Source organism: Triturus cristatus, chromosome 4_1 (assembly GCF_964204655.1).
Source record: "Triturus cristatus chromosome 4_1, aTriCri1.1, whole genome shotgun sequence".
NCBI classification, from domain to species: domain Eukaryota; kingdom Metazoa; phylum Chordata; class Amphibia; order Caudata; family Salamandridae; genus Triturus; species Triturus cristatus.
In genome coordinates, this window is record NC_140585.1 from 556,578,767 (window position 1) to 556,597,745 (window position 18,979).

Here is an 18,979-nt window from a genome sequence, read left to right on the forward strand (position 1 = left end):
ACCCTGCCTGGCTAGAGAAGGCACTTTGAGTTGGCCAGCCCGGTGCAATACACAATACCTTGACATAGTCAAAGGTGGAATCAAAACCTGCCAACAAAGTGGGAGAAGAACCATTTCCGGCTGCTGACCCAAGAGCACTGGAGCGAGGAGCTGACAAGGGGCAGCGTGTCTTCCATCGAAGGGGACCCAGCCGGCTCATCCAGAATAATGGGCGAAGCAGGGCTCGCCTGCACACCAGCATGAGCCATGACACACCCTCCTATGCACACAGCTCAATTATTTCACTGCTAGGTTTGCACTCCATAAATCCCAACACATACATACTATGACCTCTGACCTGGTGCCCTACTTTCCTTATCCAAACAACCTCCTTTTGGTCCATTGTGCCCCCGATGTGCATTTTCTCATTCCTATGCTTTCAACCTCACTATAGGTACAGCGAAATAAGCAATGCCCTTCTTCGCACAACGCCACACTCTGTGACAGTTATCCACACCCAATCCCTCCTCCCTCTTCCACCCGCCCCATGCGTCTGGCAGCCCCCTGCACCCATAAGGCAACTCTATCTGCAAAGAAAACTGCAGTCTGCAAGAAATGACAGGCTCACTCAAAACCAAAACATGCCTGCAAGGCAGCTGCCTGGGGCTGTTGACTGCTGTCTGAGAGCGCAGGTGGCAAATCTAATCGGCAGCAAAGTGGAACTAGAGTGCATCGGAGACTGGTGTGTGGACCAACATATCCGATCCAACGATCTCTGTAACCCAGGCGCAACCTCAGATCACCAAGGAACCAAATCAGCTACACTGTCTCTACATTAGAGTCTGCAGAGACTCCGCTTACTTTCAACCCAGCATTAGTCCTAGGTGTGGAATTCCGCTCTGCTCGCAGAGTTTTCAGAGTTTTTCCCACTCCACGTAGCGCGTGGAGTTCCGAACAACTCCACTCCACCTTACTCACGCTCGCCAATGCTAAGTTGGCAAGCGTGAGCATGGAAAATCTTACTCCAGACCACCTCTTGGCGAGATTTCTCAATGTAGGCGGTCGTAAATGGCTGCTACCACTCGCGTTGAGAAACCTTCCATTCACACTTAGGAAGATGTTCTATTCGAGCGGCAGAAAAGAAGCAGCGCAGACGCATGGTGCCAGACGTGTTGATTTTCCAGTGCGGGGAAAACACCTGGCGCTAAAAATCTGCGCAATCGGCGTGACTTAACGCACTCTGCAGAGTTTTTTGGTCACTTCGCCGAGTTTCGCTACTATACCCAGGCCTCCCCAGCATGCAATACTGAGATGTATGGAGGGACAGACTAAGCAAACATCTGCGGCGTCAGTGTAGAAAGGCAGTAACCATGAAATGCTTCTGCGCAGCACAGGTAACATGTATGCAACATGTCGCTGGATACTGCCTGTTTGTAAAAGATGTACGAAGTAAGAAGTGGAGACGCTACTCCGGTGGGTGGCCCTGCACACCACGTGCACCAATGGTCCAAACGATGGTAACGTCTGTCTCTGCGTTCAATTCACTAAGGGACATTTGTTTTACAATACACCAACCTGACGGCCACCTCCGACAAGCTTTGAGAGGATAAAAAACAGGAAGGTCCAACATTTACACCCACAGTGTTTGCCCACAAGTCTGAGTCTCGTGTTTGTGCGTGTGTTTTCACTGTTATAATCGTGGTCACAATGACTCAACACTTGGCATGGACGTAGGAGGGCTCCTCGCTTTCCTCAATCCCTCTGGAGTCTGCCTGATGGACGCAGGGTGGCTATCTGCGAGGACGCGCGCTTTACAATGGGTCACTCCTACGTCTACCTCATGACAGCCCCGCACCCCCACCCCGGAAGTACGTCTCTCCCTTAATCACCTCTACGCTTCACAGAAATCACCTTTCTTCACAAGAGAACCCCTGCTAATGGGATCTCCTGTCTCTACTTTGGTCACCTTCCCCCTCAAAGCATTAGTAGCGAAGTCCCGTATTTAAGCACACACAGTGCCACACCCTGCCGGCTCTCTTGTCCCCTTCCACAGCGCCACTCTGCATAAGCAGGTTTCTGCACACACTGTTAGCTATGAAGTCCCTCTACACGCGCGCACCATGCTACCTTTGCAGCGCCCTGCCTAGCTCAAAAACAGTGCCATACTCCCTCTTCCCCGCAGACACATTGCCACATTCTGCACAGTCAACAGTCCGCCTCACAGAGGTGCCACCCTCTGCAAGGTTAGCAGTCCTCTACACGTGCAGTGCCACTCTCTGCAAGGTTAGCAGTCCTCTACATGTGCAGTGCCACCTTCTGCAAGGTTAGCTATCCTCTACACGTGCAGTGCCACCCTGCAAGGTTAGCAGTCCTCTACACGTGCAGTGCCACCCTCTGCAAGGTAAGCAGTCCCCTGCACGCACAGCGCGACACTCTACAATGTAAGCAGTCCTCTGCACACACAGTGCCACACTGTGCAAGATAAGCAGTCCTCTGCACCAGGGACGCAACTAGGCCTGAACTTCGGGGTGGGGGGTGCTAACACTCCCAGCCAGGGCAGGCCCTAGCACTGGTCGGACACGGTGCAACAGTCTTTTTTGGCGCCCCCTCCCCCATTTCCTCCTTCTCCATGAATTCCCTCACTACCACTCACCAACAATGTACATCATCTCTCTATAGAACCTTTCTGGCCAAACATTTCATTTTTTTTATAGCGCTACTCATAATTTACTCTAACTCAGTTCTGTGATCTGCATTGTACACGTTCTTTGTAGCAGACACATTAACCCTCTGCGCTGTGTGGGTGGTAGGGGCGCCCATGTGAGTGCACAGTGAGCGATGCGACAGTGTGAGAGTAGGGTAAGATGAGTGACTGCAGGGTGAGTGAGGTGACCATATGATTTTGGGTGCGGATGTAAGAGCAGAGTGGGCGAATGAATGCATGGTTAGTGATGGACTTGTTTGAGTGAGATTGCAGATTGAGCAGTGAGGAGGACAGGTGGGTGAAGTGTCACATGAATGCAGGCTGAGTAGTGTGATCGTGTGACTGGAGGCTGAGGTACAGGGTGAGGAGCACAAGTGCACTGTGAGTGCAGAGTGATCACTGTGAGTGCAGAGTGAGCGGGTGAATGGGGTGAGTGCATGGTGATAAGTGTGAGTGTATTGTGATCGCTGTGAGTGCAGGATGAGCGTGAAAATGAAGGGCAAGAATGAGGAGTGAGTTGTCTGAATGCAGGGTGCATTCCCAGAAACCTGAAGTAACTCAGCATCAAGGGTGGAGGAAATAAATAATGTGCTGATCCTGCAACAAACTTCCAGTTTTATGATTAGGGTTGCCACCTCATTAATTTGATGTCCCAGACAGGGGTGGTGGGACACTGGGAGTAGGGGTTGGGGTGCTGAAGCCCTTTAAGCCCTAGTGACATGCCGTGCAAGGTAGGCAGTTCTCCGCAGGTGCAGTTGCACACTCTGTAAGGTAAGTAGTCCCCTGCCCGCACAGTGCCACACTGTGCAAGATAAGCAGGCCTCTGCACGTGCAGTGCCACACTCTGTAAGGTAAGCAGTCGTCTGCACGTGCAGTGCCACACTCTCTAAGGTAAGGTACACAGTCGCCTGCACACACGGTGCCACACTGTGCAGAGTAATTGGGTAAGCAAACCCCTGCACGCACAGCGCTACACGGGGGAAGGTAAACAGTGCTCTGCACGCACAGTGCCACACTGTGCAAGGTAAGCAGTCTCCTGCACGCACATTGCCCATACGTTGCAAGGTAAGCAGCTTTCTGCACGCAGAGTGCCATCTATACTCGTTATACTGCCCCCTGCCCTGCAAACAGAAGCCCACACTCTGAAAAGCTCATGTGTTGGACTGACGCGCGCTCGGCTCACCTGAGGAAGAAGAAGTAGGCGTCGTCCTGCAGCACGGTGTGTGAGTGGCACGAGAAGTAGCCGAGGCCGGTGAGGTTGAGCCGGGAGCCGGCGGGTACCTCCAGCATGCTGCCCCAGGCCTGGTCGCACAGTAACTCTACCTCGGCGGAGTAGAGCAGCCCCCCGCGGGAGGGTGGCAGCTGCCATGGCAGTTGGTTGTGGGCGCTATACTGCTCGGGGTGCAGCGCCAGCACCCGTGCGTACACGATGATCTCGGCCAGCTCCGCCCTACAGCCCTCGCTTAGTGGTCGCCAGTCCGAGGGTAGCTGGCATCCACGGCAGGAGGGCATGCCGAAGAGCAGCAGCAGCAGCAGCGCCGGGAACATGGCTGAGCTGGGAATAGTGCAGGACACCACGAGTCAGAGCTTGAGTAGGCAGCGGGGTCACGGGCAAGGGAGAGTGCCCTCGACTGAGAGCCACTTCAGCATCGCACCCTGTGCGCGTTGCCTGCCTGCCTCAGACCGTCCTGATGCTGCTAGAAAGCCATGCCTGGCACCTCTGCTGCAGGGCGCCCTGCTCCCCCGGGCACCGCTCAGCACTGTGCGCTGCGCTACATCCCAGCGTTCCCCGCCCCTCCTCGGGGTACACTCTCCGCCTCCCTGCCTGACATCACCGCATGGGGGCGCCGGGGGAGGGTCTGACTGACCCTTACTAGCTGAGCTCGGCGACTCTGAGGAGGGGCGGGGGCGTGCGCTCCCGCCCCTCCGATGTCTACTGTCTGCCTGGCGGGGTGAAGGGTGGTGGGGACAACTCTCAGCACGAAAACACAACTATCACCAACTTTCCTTCCCTCAAAACTTCAGTAGACAGTGATGAAACGAGCACACCCCGTGTACCGGACACAGCGGGGTTCACCTATCTTCAGAAAGGGGCTGGCAGCCACAGAACCAGAGCCCCCCCACCGCCTCTACAGGAGACACGCTGCTTAAGCGCTTCGACGCCTCGTCAGGGGCAGTAAGCGCTATATCAATGCAATTTACAATTACACGGTACTGTCCTGCTGTTTGTTATGTGCACCCGGCGCGCATGTCCTGTAACAACCGTTCACACTGTCCTTGTTGCTCATCATACACAGAAATAATGGTCACGCAGAGCAAACTACATACACTTGCTGTCAGCACACCATGGTATTCCAGGTCCTATATGTTATGTTATGTTATCCAGTTTTTTAAAGCGCAAACAGCTGCCCCAGCAACGGGGCGTCCCGGCGCTAACCCAACCAATACCTGAGGGGAGAAGGAAGATAACCAACAGAGGACTAGATAAGGGAAAAGAGATGCGTTTTTAATTCTTTCCGAAAGGCAGTTAAGTTGGTTAGGGTACGGATGTGTAGAGGCAGGGAGTTCCACACTCTTGCCCCCAAGACCTTGAAGGAACGTCCACCCATTCTACACAGCTTGGAGCGGGGGACTATCACAAGGTGTTGTCCTAAAGAGCGTAGAGTACGCTGAGGGGTGTAGGGAACAAGGAGCGGGCGTAGGAGTTCAGGGCAGTCCGAGTTAAGAATTTTGAATGCCGTGGTGAGGGTTTTAAAATGGATGCGGGATTCAATTGGCAGCCAGTGCAGATTGCGGATGGTAGCTCTGGCCGAGCACCTGCGTGGGAGGCCAACCACTGCTCTGGCGGCCGAGTTCTGAATACGCTGCATCCGTGCTAATTCTGCTTTATTTGCCCCTAAGAATAGCACATTGGCATAGTCCAGCCGGGCGAGAATCATGGACTGGATGATGAGTTGGCGGGTTCTAGAGTCGAAGAAACCGAGTATCGGACTAAGACTTCTCATTAGGCCCACACACGTAGCTGCCACTTTCTTTGTGTGGGACTGGAAGTTAAGAGAGGAGTCGAGCCAAACACCTAGGTTCTTCACCACGTCTTTCGGCACGGGGGTGGGACCAAGCAAAGAGGGCCACCAATGGTCACTCCAATGGCTAGGGTTTTTGCCAAGGAGAAGCACCTCCGTTTTCCCGGCGTTCAGCTGCAAACAGTTGTTTGTCATCCACTGTGCAACTGCCGCTAGCCCATCCTTGAATTTAGTGGCCGAGGTGGAAGGGCCTTCAGAGAGTGTGATGACCAGCTGTGTGTCGTCAGCATACGATACAAGCGTAAGGTCCCACTCTTTTGCCACTGCTGCAAGAGGCTGAACGTATAGGTTGAAAAGAGATGGGCTGAGCGCCGATCCTTGGGGGACTCCCTGTTCGATGGAATGGGGTTGGGAGATGTAAGGTGGGGCTGAAACTTGAAAGGACCTGTCTTTGAGGAAGGACCGGAACCACTCAAGGGCGAGTTCGTTGATCCCTATGGCCTCAAGTCGAGTCAGCAATATGCTGTGTGAGACCGTGTCAAAGGCCGCGCTGAGATCCAACAGGATCAGCGCGGCACTTTGACCAGCGTCCAGGGCATCCCGAATGTGTTCCGTGGTGGTCAGCAGGGCCGACTCGGTGCTATGTCCAGGCCTGAAGCCATTTTGGGAAGGATCAAGGACGTGGTTGGACAGCATATGATGGGATAGAACTTTATTGACATGAGCTTCGGCCAGTTTAGACGTCCAGGGGAGCAGCGAGATGGGTCTGTAGTTTTCAGGTTTTGTGGGGTCTAATGTGGGCTTTTTAATAATAGGAGAGACCCAAGCGGATTTCCAGCGGGTGGGAACCACAGCTGAGGAAAAAGAGAGATTGAGTAAGCTAGAAAGCGAGGGAAGAAAAAATTCCAATGAGTCCAGGAATTTGGATGGTCTCATGGGGTCTGTGGGGGAGCCAGATTTAACCTGTCTGCACAGTTTTGCAAGGTCGTCGGGAGATATGTCAGGTATTCTTGACAGTTTCGACGTGTCCACTGCAGAGTTGGAAGTGTTAATGGGCACTGGCTCATCTTGAGGAAAAGAAGTATAAATTTTCCTCACTTTCTCAATGAAGAAAGTGGCAAGGTCTTCGCACTGTTTCGAGGAAGTTATATATGAGCCAGTGTTGGAGACTTTTTGGAGGCTTTGCACCAATTTAAAGATCATTTTGGTAGGGTTGGTGCTTTGTTTAATTTCCTTTGCGTAAAAGGAGGCTCGGGTGGTACGTATCGTCTTGTGATATATACGCAATTTTGACAGGTAGAGGGCTTTGTCGCTATCTAGGTAGTTTTTCCTCCATTCTCGTTCGGTTTTCTTGCAGTCCTTCCGTAAGGTTTTAAGCGTATCGTTGTACCATGGGTTGGTGGGGGAGCTGCGGGTTTTAGTCCATTTTGCAGGAATAACGGCGTCAAGCCCTGTCACAATCCAGTCATGAAAAGCAGCATAGGCTGTGTTAATATCTCTGTTGTTGTCGGGGAGATGGAATTCTCCTAGGTTTTGAATGAGATTTTCTGAGGACAGTTTGTGCCATGGTCGTTTGTGGCAGGGGTTAGCCGCAGCTTTAGCGTGCGTTTTTTTTGCCGTGATAGTAAGTTTGATGAGGGAGTGGTCGGTCCAACCCATGGGTTCAGGGGGCTCAGCACTGGCTTCCAAGATGTTGGTAAAGATAGGGTCTAATATGTGCCCGGCAATATGAGTGGGGGAGTGGACCAGGGAGTTTAGCTGCAGGGCCGTAAGGTCAGCCAGCAAGTTTTTAATGGTGGGTTCATTGACGGAGTCCAAGTGGAGATTAAGATCACCCAGTATGGTGAAGTTGGGAGAGGAGACTGCCAGAGTGTGGGATAGTTCGAGGAGTTCATCAATAAATCTGGCAGAGGGGCCAGGTGGCCGATAGATGTGAAGACCAGAGAGGGTGAATTGAGGGCAAATGGAGATCTTGAAGCGAGCACATTCGCAACCCCAGATGTCTTCTTTCGTGAAGGAGCAGTTATACGTGGTTCGGTATATAACGGCTATTCCCCCACCCCTAGAGTCTCTGTTAAAAAGTTTTACGGAGAACCCATTGGGCAGCGTAAGGTTCAAAATGCTAGTCTGGTCGTCATGAAGCCAGGTTTCGCATATGAACAGAATGTCGGGGTTTTCATCCGTAATGAGAGTATGGACTTCCGCATGATGCTTTGCGAGAGACCTAACATTCAGTTGAAGAATCCGAAGGGGAGACAGCTTAGGTGTAGTTGCTATGCAGCTAGCTAGGCACGGCTTAGGAGTGGTAAAATTACAGGACTCACAGAGAAGTGCTGTTTGGCCGAGACATCCTCCCGGCTTGTCGCATCTGGCGTTGGTATTTAGTGCGAGAAGATGTTCTCTGTCATAGCAGACTCTAAGCTGGGAATTTGGTGCAGGGGGTCTGGCGAGAGGCGATGTCCTGGCGATGACGGGCGCAGACGGGCTTGCCTTAGGCGCGCCTTCGGCGCGCAAACGGCGCTCCCGCTGCGCTCGTCCGCTGCGCTTCCTCCAGATGCACATTTAACCCGGAAGAAAGGGGGGTGTGGCCTCTAGGGGGCGTGGTCAGCGCGCACGCCGGCTTTGATGGCGGCAGCTTTTGAATACAGGAGAAAGCGCGCCAGCTAGTAATCAGCTGAGCGCTGTGAGCAGAGTATCAGGCGAGATGCCCTCTGCGTTTAAAAACACAGTAAGTGACACCACGCAGTGAAATTCAGTTTTAAAAATGCTTTGCTGATGTGAACAAGTACCGCCAGCTCCCGGCTTCCGCCTCAGGACTGGGAAAGGGTTTGACTGACAGCTGCTAGGATCGAGGGTTAAGTAGTCAGAGGAGGGGGCGTGGCCTCTAGGGGGCGTGGTCAGCGCGCACGCCGGCTTTGATGGCGGCAGCTTTTGAATACAGGAGAAAGCGCGCCAGCTAGTAATCAGCTGAGCGCTGTGAGGTCCCCCTTTGTCAGATTTCATTTCCACACAATTGTTATACACGTGCACCCAATTAAAGTGTCATGGGCCATTCTAGTGTGGGCATAGGAGCCAGGTTCACCAAAGGTATTGGTGGGGCCAGGTCATATAAGCAGTTCCACGGGGAGGTGAGAAGTCATGTGTATTTGTAAAGCCCACTATCCTGGCACTTTCCAGGTGTGTGTGCTTAGCACTGTGTATAGTGAGTTGGTTAATTCAAAAGTTGGGACTTCAGCTTGTCACAGAATTCCAGAAGAGAGGAGGGGCCTTGTGTGGAGTAGGAAGCCGTTTCAAGCTTTAGGAGCGATGTAAGAGGATGCTCTTCCTCCTGATCTAGTTGTGTGTGTGCGTGGGATGTGTGCGAGTAGGAGTCCTGCAGAGCGGAGGTCTCTGACTGGTTGGAGGAAGAAGATGCGACTGTTCAGGTTAAGTGGGGCTGAGTTGTGTAGTGCCTTGAATGTGCTTGCAAGGAAATTGAATTGAACAAGTTTGTGATCGGGAGCCAATGAAGTTTCCTGTGGTGTGGAGTGATGTGATGTGAGTTCTGTGTGGAAGGTTGAGGATGAGCCTGGCTGCCGAATTCTGGATGGGTTGTAGTCTTCTAGTGAGTAGCTTGCTGAACCTGGCATAGAGTGCGTCCCCATGGTCCAACTTGCCAGTGACTTGGACGTGATTGACAGTTTTGCTTTTGTTGCTTGGGAGCCATTTGGAGATCTCCCTTAGCATTTTCAGGGTGTTGAAGCAGGATGCAGTGGTGGTGTTGACTTGTGCAGTCATGTCCTGTTTGCTGCTAATAATTTTTCCAAGGTTTCTGGTGTGGGTTTTGGGTGTGAGTCTAAGTTCAGCCGAACACCACTTGGAGTCCCAGGCAAAGAGCACTACTTTTGTCTTGTCAGTGTTGAGTTTGAGACAGTTGGCTTTCATCCAGTTATCGACTTCGGTCAAGCAGGCGGTGAATTTGCTTCTTGTGTTGGGGGTCTTATCCGAGACGGAAAGTATGAGTTGCGTGTTGTCTGCATAGGAGAGGATGTTATGTTGTGTGCACAGGAGACATTGGAAAGAGAGATCATTTATTTCTTGAAGAGGGTGGGGCTAAGCAATGAACCTTGAGGCATTCTGCAGATAAGTTTGCAGGCTTCCGATTAGTAAGGTGCCAGGCTGACAGCTTGTGTTCTATCCGTCAGGAAAGAGCTGTTCCAGCGGAGAGCGGGTTCTTGGATGCCTATCTCGTTCAGGTGCCTAATGATGCTGGGTTGTGAAACCGTCCCAAATGCTGCAGAGAGGTTCAGGAGAATGGGTGCTACTGTGTCTCCTCTGTCAAGGACCATGCCGTTGTCATCTGTGGAGGCGATGAGTGTTGTTTTTGTACTGTGGTTGGGCCTGTATCAGGACTGCATGGCATCCAGGAACTGATAATGCTCCTCCCGGATACCCTTCCTCACGTGCATGAAGGTCCATGGAAAAGACAATGGAACGACAAAACTCACTCTAACTCAAGAACAATAAATAAACAAGTTATTTATTTATTTTGGCATTAGTGCTGGACAAACAAGCTTGCTATCCCTAGAACCATGCAAGAAGGGACCGAATCCTAATAAAAACAGATGGAGTAAAACATTTGCAGAGGCAACGCCCATCAATGTCACTTCATCATAACAAGGGCGGTCACAAACTAATCACGCCCTCCTTTACAGTCATAGGTGAGGTAAAAACATAGCCCTGTGTATTATATGTGTATGCAAATTTACAATATATAGAGCATCTTTTCATATATAAGGGGTGTAAGAGGTTTGTTGTCATGTTTTGTCTTGTAGATGCTCTGAGAAGACCTCCTGACTAGTTGAGTACTATCAAAAATAAACTAGACATGATCCCAAACGGAAATAGGAAAATAACCTTTTACTAAAGTAAATTAAATGCACATTTTCGAGAACTGAGGAGTTGACATCATGAATGAGTCAAAATTAAAATCGAAAACAAGGGTTGCAATTGCTTGGTGGATTTAAAAATGCATTTTTCCAACAAGTAGCCTAAATATTCTGTCTTGAAGGTTATAATGCTTGGGTGCAAACGGTCTCAGAAAGGATAGCTGACTTCGAATTGAATCTTTACCTGTGCCTCTCACTTCCTACCTCGGTCCCCTTTAAAAATACTGCTCACGCTTCATAACTTGTCTTCCTGGAAGACGGAACCCCTCAGTACCTGAGCCTCACTCGTGTACAGCAGAAAACAGCAGGAAAGATCCTGGCCCAACCCTTGAGTTCGTGCCATAGATTATTGATGGGACCCAACATGGCGTCTATGAATGTGGGCATGCCCATTCTAATTCAAAGTACTTGTTCTCAGTTGTATGCACGTCTCTCCAGGTTAACACCAGGTTTCTAAATCTCCAGTAGCAGAATTTGAACCGAAATGTCCCGTGCCTCTGTCTTCGTTACTCAAACGAGAGCATCGTAGCTACTAGAGAGGGGGAGATTGGGGGGCAGCCGAACCCGGTGAGGTCTGCCCCTAGGGCAGATTGGGAGGGGGTGGGGCGAGCCGAATAGCGGCCATTTGGTGGGGTCTTTGGGCTACATTGGGTATAGCCCAATTGTAGCCCAATTTGAAAGATAGCCCAAGGGTTTAAGGGCTGATTTCGCGCTCTCCCAGTCACCATTTTAGGTTTGGTGACCTGGTGGCTGGGAGCGCTGTAGGGTTTTAGCATTTTCCCTCCCACCCACCCTCGTTTTAGTTGTTTTTAAAATGTTTTATTTTGGGTTAGGGTTTTTTCCCAATAGGCGGTTATTGGAACAGGTACATAGGGGTTTTGGCTAAAATTGTATATTCATCGCTTGGAACAGGTGCTAGCGGGGTTGTTGAAAGTTGGCCAAGATTGGCTGAAGTTTTTAGTTAAGTGTTGGTTGTTTGTGAGCAGGGAAAGGGTAAGCAGGTAGGCTAAGTTTAGACTAGATGTTTGTTAGTTACAGTTGCACAAAGGCAGGTAGGGGTTTGGGTCATTAGAGGACAGGATTTGTAAATGCAGTATTGTGTGAGAATGTGTAAAATGGTTGTTATGTAATGTTATTTTTGTATTCGGCAGGGTGGGGGATTTAATGTGGGGATCGTAAGGGGGGGGGGGAACAATGGGTCAGGTAACTCATGTATAGTGAGGTTTTAGTTTTGTAAGGCAGTTGTCAGTATTAATAAATTGTGATATGCACCTGTTTCAATAAAGCGGCCTTTTACACACACAAAAAATTGGCCTTGGTTTGGCTTGCCCCCCTCCCTCCCAAAGGGGGTGCGTGATCAAAGCGAGGGTGGTGCCAGGAGAGGAGCTTTGTGACGACGGGAGCGAGGCCAAGTGCAGAGAGCGCTCCTGTTTCCGGATCGTGTCAGTGTCGCTGCTTCCAGGACAAAAGCGCGCGCCTACAGCCGTGTGCTAGCAGAGTGGGTTAATGTTCGAGGTTCACCCAGTCATGCTCTAACGAGGAGCACTGGGTACTTATAATGTCTGCTATTTATATGTGAAATTGGCCGTGCTGTATTGACTTGATGTCCTTCACGGCGCTGCGCATGTTTTAGTTGCCCGAGTACAGACTAAGAGGTGGATTAAGTGAGATCCTGGGGGCGGTGGAGTCCAGTTCCTTCTTAAGGAGGAAAGAGGGGGGGGGGCATCTTGTGCTATTTAGACACAGGTTCATAGCTTCCATGAAAGCGCACATCTCCAGGTCTCACTTGAAGGCTGCCAGACTGGGGGCCTCATCTACAATATTTTGACGCACAGCAAGCCTTTCTTGCTGCGCTGCCATGCGTCAAAATAAAAGGGCAGGAATGGGTGTATCTAAAAGATACGGTGAATTCCTGTACTTCTCTCCTGGGCCACGTACAAACAGCAGCATGAGCGCCAAGGCAGACACCTGTGGTGCAAAGGTGCCTGTGTTGTAGGGAAGATTATGTTTGTACAGAAAGGGACACCTTCCTGTTAAAAAACAATCATTAATGGCGTTTTGCTCCTTCTATGTGTGCTACAGAATGCAACACACATAGAAAGAGCAACAAACGAGGAGAAATAAAAGTATTTCTCCTGGTTGCGCCACTTCTATGTCTCCGTAGGGTTCTGCTGCATCACAGGGTTTACAACACTTTGTAAATCTGGGAATGTGTCAGGTTCCAAGGATGTTGCTGGGAACACCCACAGCAACACCCACGGAACGCCCCTTTTACACAGAGTAATGCGTGAAAGGGGCCCATATTTACAAGGCCATGAAAAGTCACGCAGGGTGGCCTTGTAAATAGGAGCAGGCACACTCCGCCGACAGTGCGCCAAAAAAAAGTGAGGCACCAGCGGCGCAATGGGCTTATAAATAAGCCACAGAGTGGTTCATTAATTCAGCTGGGCTTGCACCAGGGCCCTTGTCATGCATGCTGAAGGCTGGGTTCTGGGAGGCCATGTCGGGTCTGACAGTGTGAGTCAGCCTTTGATTGTCTCCCCATTTATAAAGTTTTATATAGCGCGAACAAGATCCTGAGGGATATCAGAGCGCTTTACAAAAAGGGTGGAAGGAAGATCAAAACCCAAGAACGACATCAAGTAAGAATACACAACATGAATAATCGCAAAAATCACAAACTAATGACACAAAGGAGAGTAACACAATAAACAGATGATAGCGGGTTACGAGGGGAGAACACAATGCGGTAAAGAGGAGCAGAATCACATGATGGAACAGTGGTTGTAGGATCAATGATTTTGAGCCAGTGGACCTGGCCCAGATTAAGGAGGGAATTTGTCCATTAGGAATCTTTTGGCTTCTAGTTTGAAAGCGGTCGTTGAGGAGATTCTGCGTACTTCCGGTGGAAGAGAGTTCTATATCTTTGGGGCCGCACCAGAGAAGGCTCGGTGACAAGTTCTCTTTTTGCTAAAGATGAGTGGTTTCAGGAGGAAAGTGTTAGCACTTCTTGAGGCTCTCCCACCACAGGATAATTCAATCTTTTGTGCTAGGCAACTGGGAGTTTTGAAATGCAGGGCTTTGTGCGTCATAACGACAATCTTTAGCTGAATTTGAGCTTTGTAGGGTAAACATTTGAGAGATTTTAGGACTGGGGATATGTGCTCATTTCGTTTAGTACCTGTGACCAGCCTGGCCGCGGCATTCAGTGATGCCCTTATTGAAGCCAGTGTGTATTTGGGAAGGCCACAGAGCGTAGCACTGCTGTAGTCTAGCCTCGGCAAGACCAGTGCTTGGACCACCTGCTTGAAATCCTTTTGAGGGAGGAATGGTTTGATGTTCCTCAAGATCCTCATTAAGTGGTTAGCTCCCTTACACACATTGCTGATAAGATGTTTCATATTCAGGTGCTTGTCCAGGGTGATTCCGAGAGATTTGGCTGAGTCAATGATAAGAGGGGTGCAGCTGAAGGCAGTGAGGTGATTCAACCAAAGTTCTAGCATGGGGATGTGGTTTGGGGGAGAGATGAGTAGGAATTCAGTTTTGGGAGTGTTGAGCAGTAAATGGTTCTCAGTTAACCAATTTTGTGTGGCCTGAAGGGTGGTGTTGAGTGAGATGATGTTATCTGGGAATGAGATTTTCAAATAAAGTTGTGTGTCGTCCGCGTACATATGGTAGAGAATGTTCGAGGAATTTAGTGATTTTGCCAGAGGTTCCAAGAAAAGGTTGAAGAGGATAGGAGATAGGGCGGACCCTTGGGGGACACCCATGAGTAGTGGAGAAGGCTGGGAGAGGGAGTGGTTTGCCTTGATTCTTTGTGATCTGTGGTGTTGGAAAGAGGAGAACCATTGTGACACCATACCTGAGAAACCCATCCTGTTCTTCAGAATGGACAGGAGGTTGTCGTGATTAACCGTGTCGAATGCGGAGCAGAGGTCAAGGAGGATTAGGAGGCACGAGTCATTTGGGTCAAGCATTTTTAAAATGTCATCCATAACATGCGTGAGAGCCGATTCGGTACTATGCCCCTTCAGAAAGCCGGATTGATGCTGCTCTAGTAGTTGGAAATTCTCTATGTGAGCACAAATTTGGGATTGTACACATTTTTCCAGTAGTTTGGCTAGTGTAGGGATATTAGAGATAGGGCGGAAATTTTGAGGTCAGTTTTATCTGCATTCGGCTTTTTTAGAATAGGTGACACCTGAGCTGCTTTTAGGCAGTCTGGGATCTTGCCTTGTGATAGAGAAGCGTTTACAATCCTTGTCCAGGTGGGGATGAGTACATTCTTAATTTCTTTGAAGATGGCAGGGGGCAACGGGTCACTGAAGTGGTTAGAAGGATTTTTGTTCTAAAGAATCTTATTGATGTCTTTTTCACTGAATGGGGTAAAGGTGCCCCAAAAAGCATTGTTCTTAGAGATCAGACTGATTGGTTTGCACTTATCTAAGAGGTCAAGGGATGGCAGTAGAGCCTTCTTAGAGGCGAGTTCAATGGAGATGAGTCTTGACTTCTCATTGAAGAAAGCAGCAAGATCATCGCAAGAAGATGGGATGACTCCGAAATCCGAGTGGTTTGGGCCTGTCACTGATTGCTGTTTGACCAGTTCGAAAAGTTTCTGAGGGCGGTTTGCAGCTTGCTCAAGTTGGTGTCTGAAATAGTCTGCCTTGGCACTCTTGATTTCTTTGTTATAGAAATTCCAAACATCTCTAAGGAGTTTTTGTTGTTCCAAGGAGGGTTTGGATTTCCAGGAGCGTTCAGCTGCCCTAAGGTTGCGGCGTTCCGTGTTTAAATTTTCATTGTACCATGGTTTGGAAATTTTTGTTGAAGCGTTTTTTTGTTGGAATGGTGCAATGTCATCTATGATGTTGGAGATGGTCGAATTGTAGGAGTCAGTGAGTAACTGAACTTCGACCAAGTCAGCTTGGGAGGAGAGGGCAGATTTACAGTGGGCTGCTAGGTCAATTGCGTTTACTGATCTGAGGTCCCTTTTCCAGATCTTTGATTTCGTTGGCTGAGCCTTCCTCACCGACACCTCCCTGTTAATATAGAAAAGGATGCAATGGTGGTCAGAACAATTGCAAGGGGTAATGGTATCCAAAGTGATGGTCTGCCCTTTCGAGATAATTAGGTCTAGTGTTTCTCCTTTATTGTGAGTTGGTTTGTCACAGTGCTGGATCAGCTCATGATCATTCAGAAATGCTTTAAGGCAGGATACCGCCTGGTCATTGGGGCTAGCCCAGTGAAGTGTGAAGTCACCAAGGAAAATTTGGGGCATGGCTGAGTCAGTATAGCCAGAGATGGCTTCCATTAGTTGCTCGGTGAAGGGAAGGTTGTCTCCCGGGGGGTGATAGAAGGTGTGCAGTTTGCAAATCGGAAGGTTATTGCTTGAGATACTGAGACAGAGGTATTCACAGGAGGAGGGCAAGGGGGACTCCAAGTGAGAAATCGAGAGTGTGTTCCTATGAATACAGGCCTAGGCCACCCCTCAGCTTCAGAGTTCTGTCTAGCCTAATTATGTCGTGAGTAGGAGGTACTAGGAGGTCTACGATAGGACAGTAGGCGGAGTTTAGCCAAGCAGCAGTGAGGATAATAATGTCTAGGTCCAAGTGTTGGATAAGGTCTGAGATGTCAGAGGCGTGTTTACTGGCTGACCTGCAATTGACTAGTACACATTTAAGTCTTGATGGATTAGTGTGGGAGGGAGTTTTGAGACATTCACTCTCATGAGGTTGTCTTTATTGATGACTCTAAGGTTGTGAAGAGTGTCTCTAAACGGTTTGGAATGGATGGTCTGAATTTGTCTCGGTGGGATCAAGTTGAGGAGGGACCTTGTAGAGTAAGAGTTGTGAAGGTCATTGATTTCATGGGACGCCAGGTAGGTCTCAAATCTTCTGGGGCGGAAGGGTGCTTTAGCTAAGGGAATGGTTTGCGAGACGGAGGGGGCTAAAGACTGGCCCATGCGTTCACTCGCGCTAGGAGAGGCACTAGGGGAGGCTTTGGGCAGGTTCGCTGCAGTGAGGAGGGAGCTAATTGTGGGGAAAAATTATTTTGAGAGGGCTTTCAGGTCATGTAGTTCAGTAGTGAGAAGGTGCAGCTGGAGAGATAAATCATCAAGGCGTACAACCAAGTTTGAGAGGGGTAAAGATTGTGTTGGGAAGGTTAGCGGAGAAGGGGGGCCTCAGTGTAGGTCCTTGAGGTCTAGGGTGACGGAGGGTGGTTCCTGGGGTGGGAGTTGATTATTTGGGACTAGCGGAGATCTTTGGCCGTTTGATATCAAGGTTGTGGCATTGGCGGGGAAGATATGACCCTTGAGCTGAGGGTCGGGTACAGTCAAGATAGGAAATAGTGAGTTTGAGTAATCAAGGTCGGTGGGGGTCATTTGCCCATTCACCTGCATAGTATGGGGCGTGGGCAGAGGGATGAGGGAAGAGGTATCAATCTTTAAAGGCAAAGATAGTAGGTCACACGGGGAACTCTCTGAGTGAGGAATGGATAGGGTCAGACTGGCTGGCTGAGCGTCGAGTGAGCTCGAACAGTCTCTCAGCATCTGAGTCGGGGGCTTAGGGAGTTGGGGCACATCAACAGGGGGCAGAGCCGCTCTGTGATCATCTAAAGGTGATGAGTGATTTAGTGAGAGTGAGGACTTCCCCAGAGTTGTGGGGGGAGGACTGATAATGACCTGAGTGATGGCAGGGTGAGAGAGGGTGTCAATGGCTTTCGCTGAGACAGCGTTTTTGAGTAACGGAAATATAGTGGCTATCTTAATTAGATTGACATTGGACACTTGGATTAGGATGATCCCTTTATTATAGAGGGTGATGGTGGCACTGGTGTTGAGCGTGGATGAGGGCGCTGTAGTAAGTTTGAGACCAAGAGGTGTTTTCCTGGAACCTGATATTCGGAGCATAGAGTAGAGGACTTTTCACCAACATGCTCTTTTCCTAGTGTAGAAAATAAGGTCATTCACTTTACTACCTTTATTTGTACAAAAGTAGACATCCGAGATTAAGGTTTCGGGCCTAGCCCTGAGTATGTGATGCTTGTGTTTTTTGGCGGCGTTTTTCGATAGGTTTGGTGGGTAGTTGATAGTGAATACGTTGGATCCTGAGGGATCGGGGCTTAACTCCATTTTGAGAATGTGACTATTGTCCGATGGTAATTTCTTAAACCGTGGGGTAAGCATAGTGTTACGCGGATAATTCCTTAAGCCAAGGTGCCCACTCCAAGATGGCCACTCAAAGAAGACGAGGGAGGAGCCAGCCCTTATCTCTTTGTAATCCCTTATATCAATCTATGTCCAGCCCAGGTGTGTGGGATCATGCTAACATGCCTCTGCCTCTCCAATATGTCCACCATTAGTAGAGGGTAGAACCAGCCCTTATCACTTTCACTGATCAGTCCAGGAGTGTGGGAAAAATTAGCATGTCCACTCCAAGATGGCCACCAAAGAGAGCAGAGGGTGGAAATCAGTCCCTTTTAATTTCTATGTCCATCCAAGCAAAGAGGCCAGGGGAGGGGCATCCCACTAGCTGCTCCAGTGATCAGGGGACAAAATGGGTCCTATGATCAGCAGTGCAGATAGATACAAATAAAATGGGCAACCCTCTATGTAACCATACAGAGTCAGGGACGTCTTGCAAATATTTCCTCAATAGACCCCAGGCCCCGCTCTCACCTCCTTAAAAACGGGCAGGAACAGCATTGCAGCAGTAGGGAGCACTCCATTGCTGCAGTAGGGATAGACTCTATCTTATCTCGGTTTGGGGTGCAGGATGTGGGTCAAACCTCTTCAGGACATTAAAAAAGAGCACACAATACCCCACTTGGGTTTGCAGTGCTGCTGAGCGTGCTTAGTTGTGTGCATGCGCACACATACTGTGTAACTCAGAGACAGTCCTGCAGGAGGGCCAGTGCTGAGGTTGAGAGCCGCTACAAGGCCCTGCAGACAGAGGAGAAGAAGCCGGACATGCTGCGTGTGTTGCAGGGATTCTGCTTATACACAGAACTATGCGTAGAACCCCAGGACCTCAGTGAATTGTGGTGTACCAGAAACTCACCTCAGAACCCAGAACCCAGTATCCGGCTAGCATAAGTGTCCCATTCGTTATCCGAGATTTAGCTCGGCGGTCCCAATGAAAAGACAACCCAGAACAAGCGACTCAGTATACTCTCAGTAATGGTGGGAATCGGAAATACCTGTTCGTATATTATTCTCACATCAGTCCACAACAATAATCAACAGAGACACAGTGAAAATAAAAAGAGTTTATTTTTATAGACCACGTGTCCTAAGATGCAGTACTTTGGCTAATACAAGCAGACAAATGATTAAAATCAAAACCATC

The 18,979-nt window shown here is 49.6% G+C and overlaps 1 protein-coding gene across 1 annotated transcript in view; it reads right to left on the bottom strand.

Moving 5' to 3' along the window:
* CCDC3 (coiled-coil domain containing 3) overlaps positions 1-4,571 on the bottom strand; it is a 265,603-nt gene extending 261,032 nt beyond the window's left edge. The window contains exon 1 of the mRNA XM_085652874.1: positions 3,867-4,571. Within this exon, the coding sequence (XP_085509000.1) occupies positions 3,867-4,231 (365 nt within the window). The 5' untranslated portion in view covers positions 4,232-4,571. The remainder of the gene's footprint in view (positions 1-3,866) is intronic.
* Positions 4,572-18,979: the final 14,408 nt, after the last annotated feature.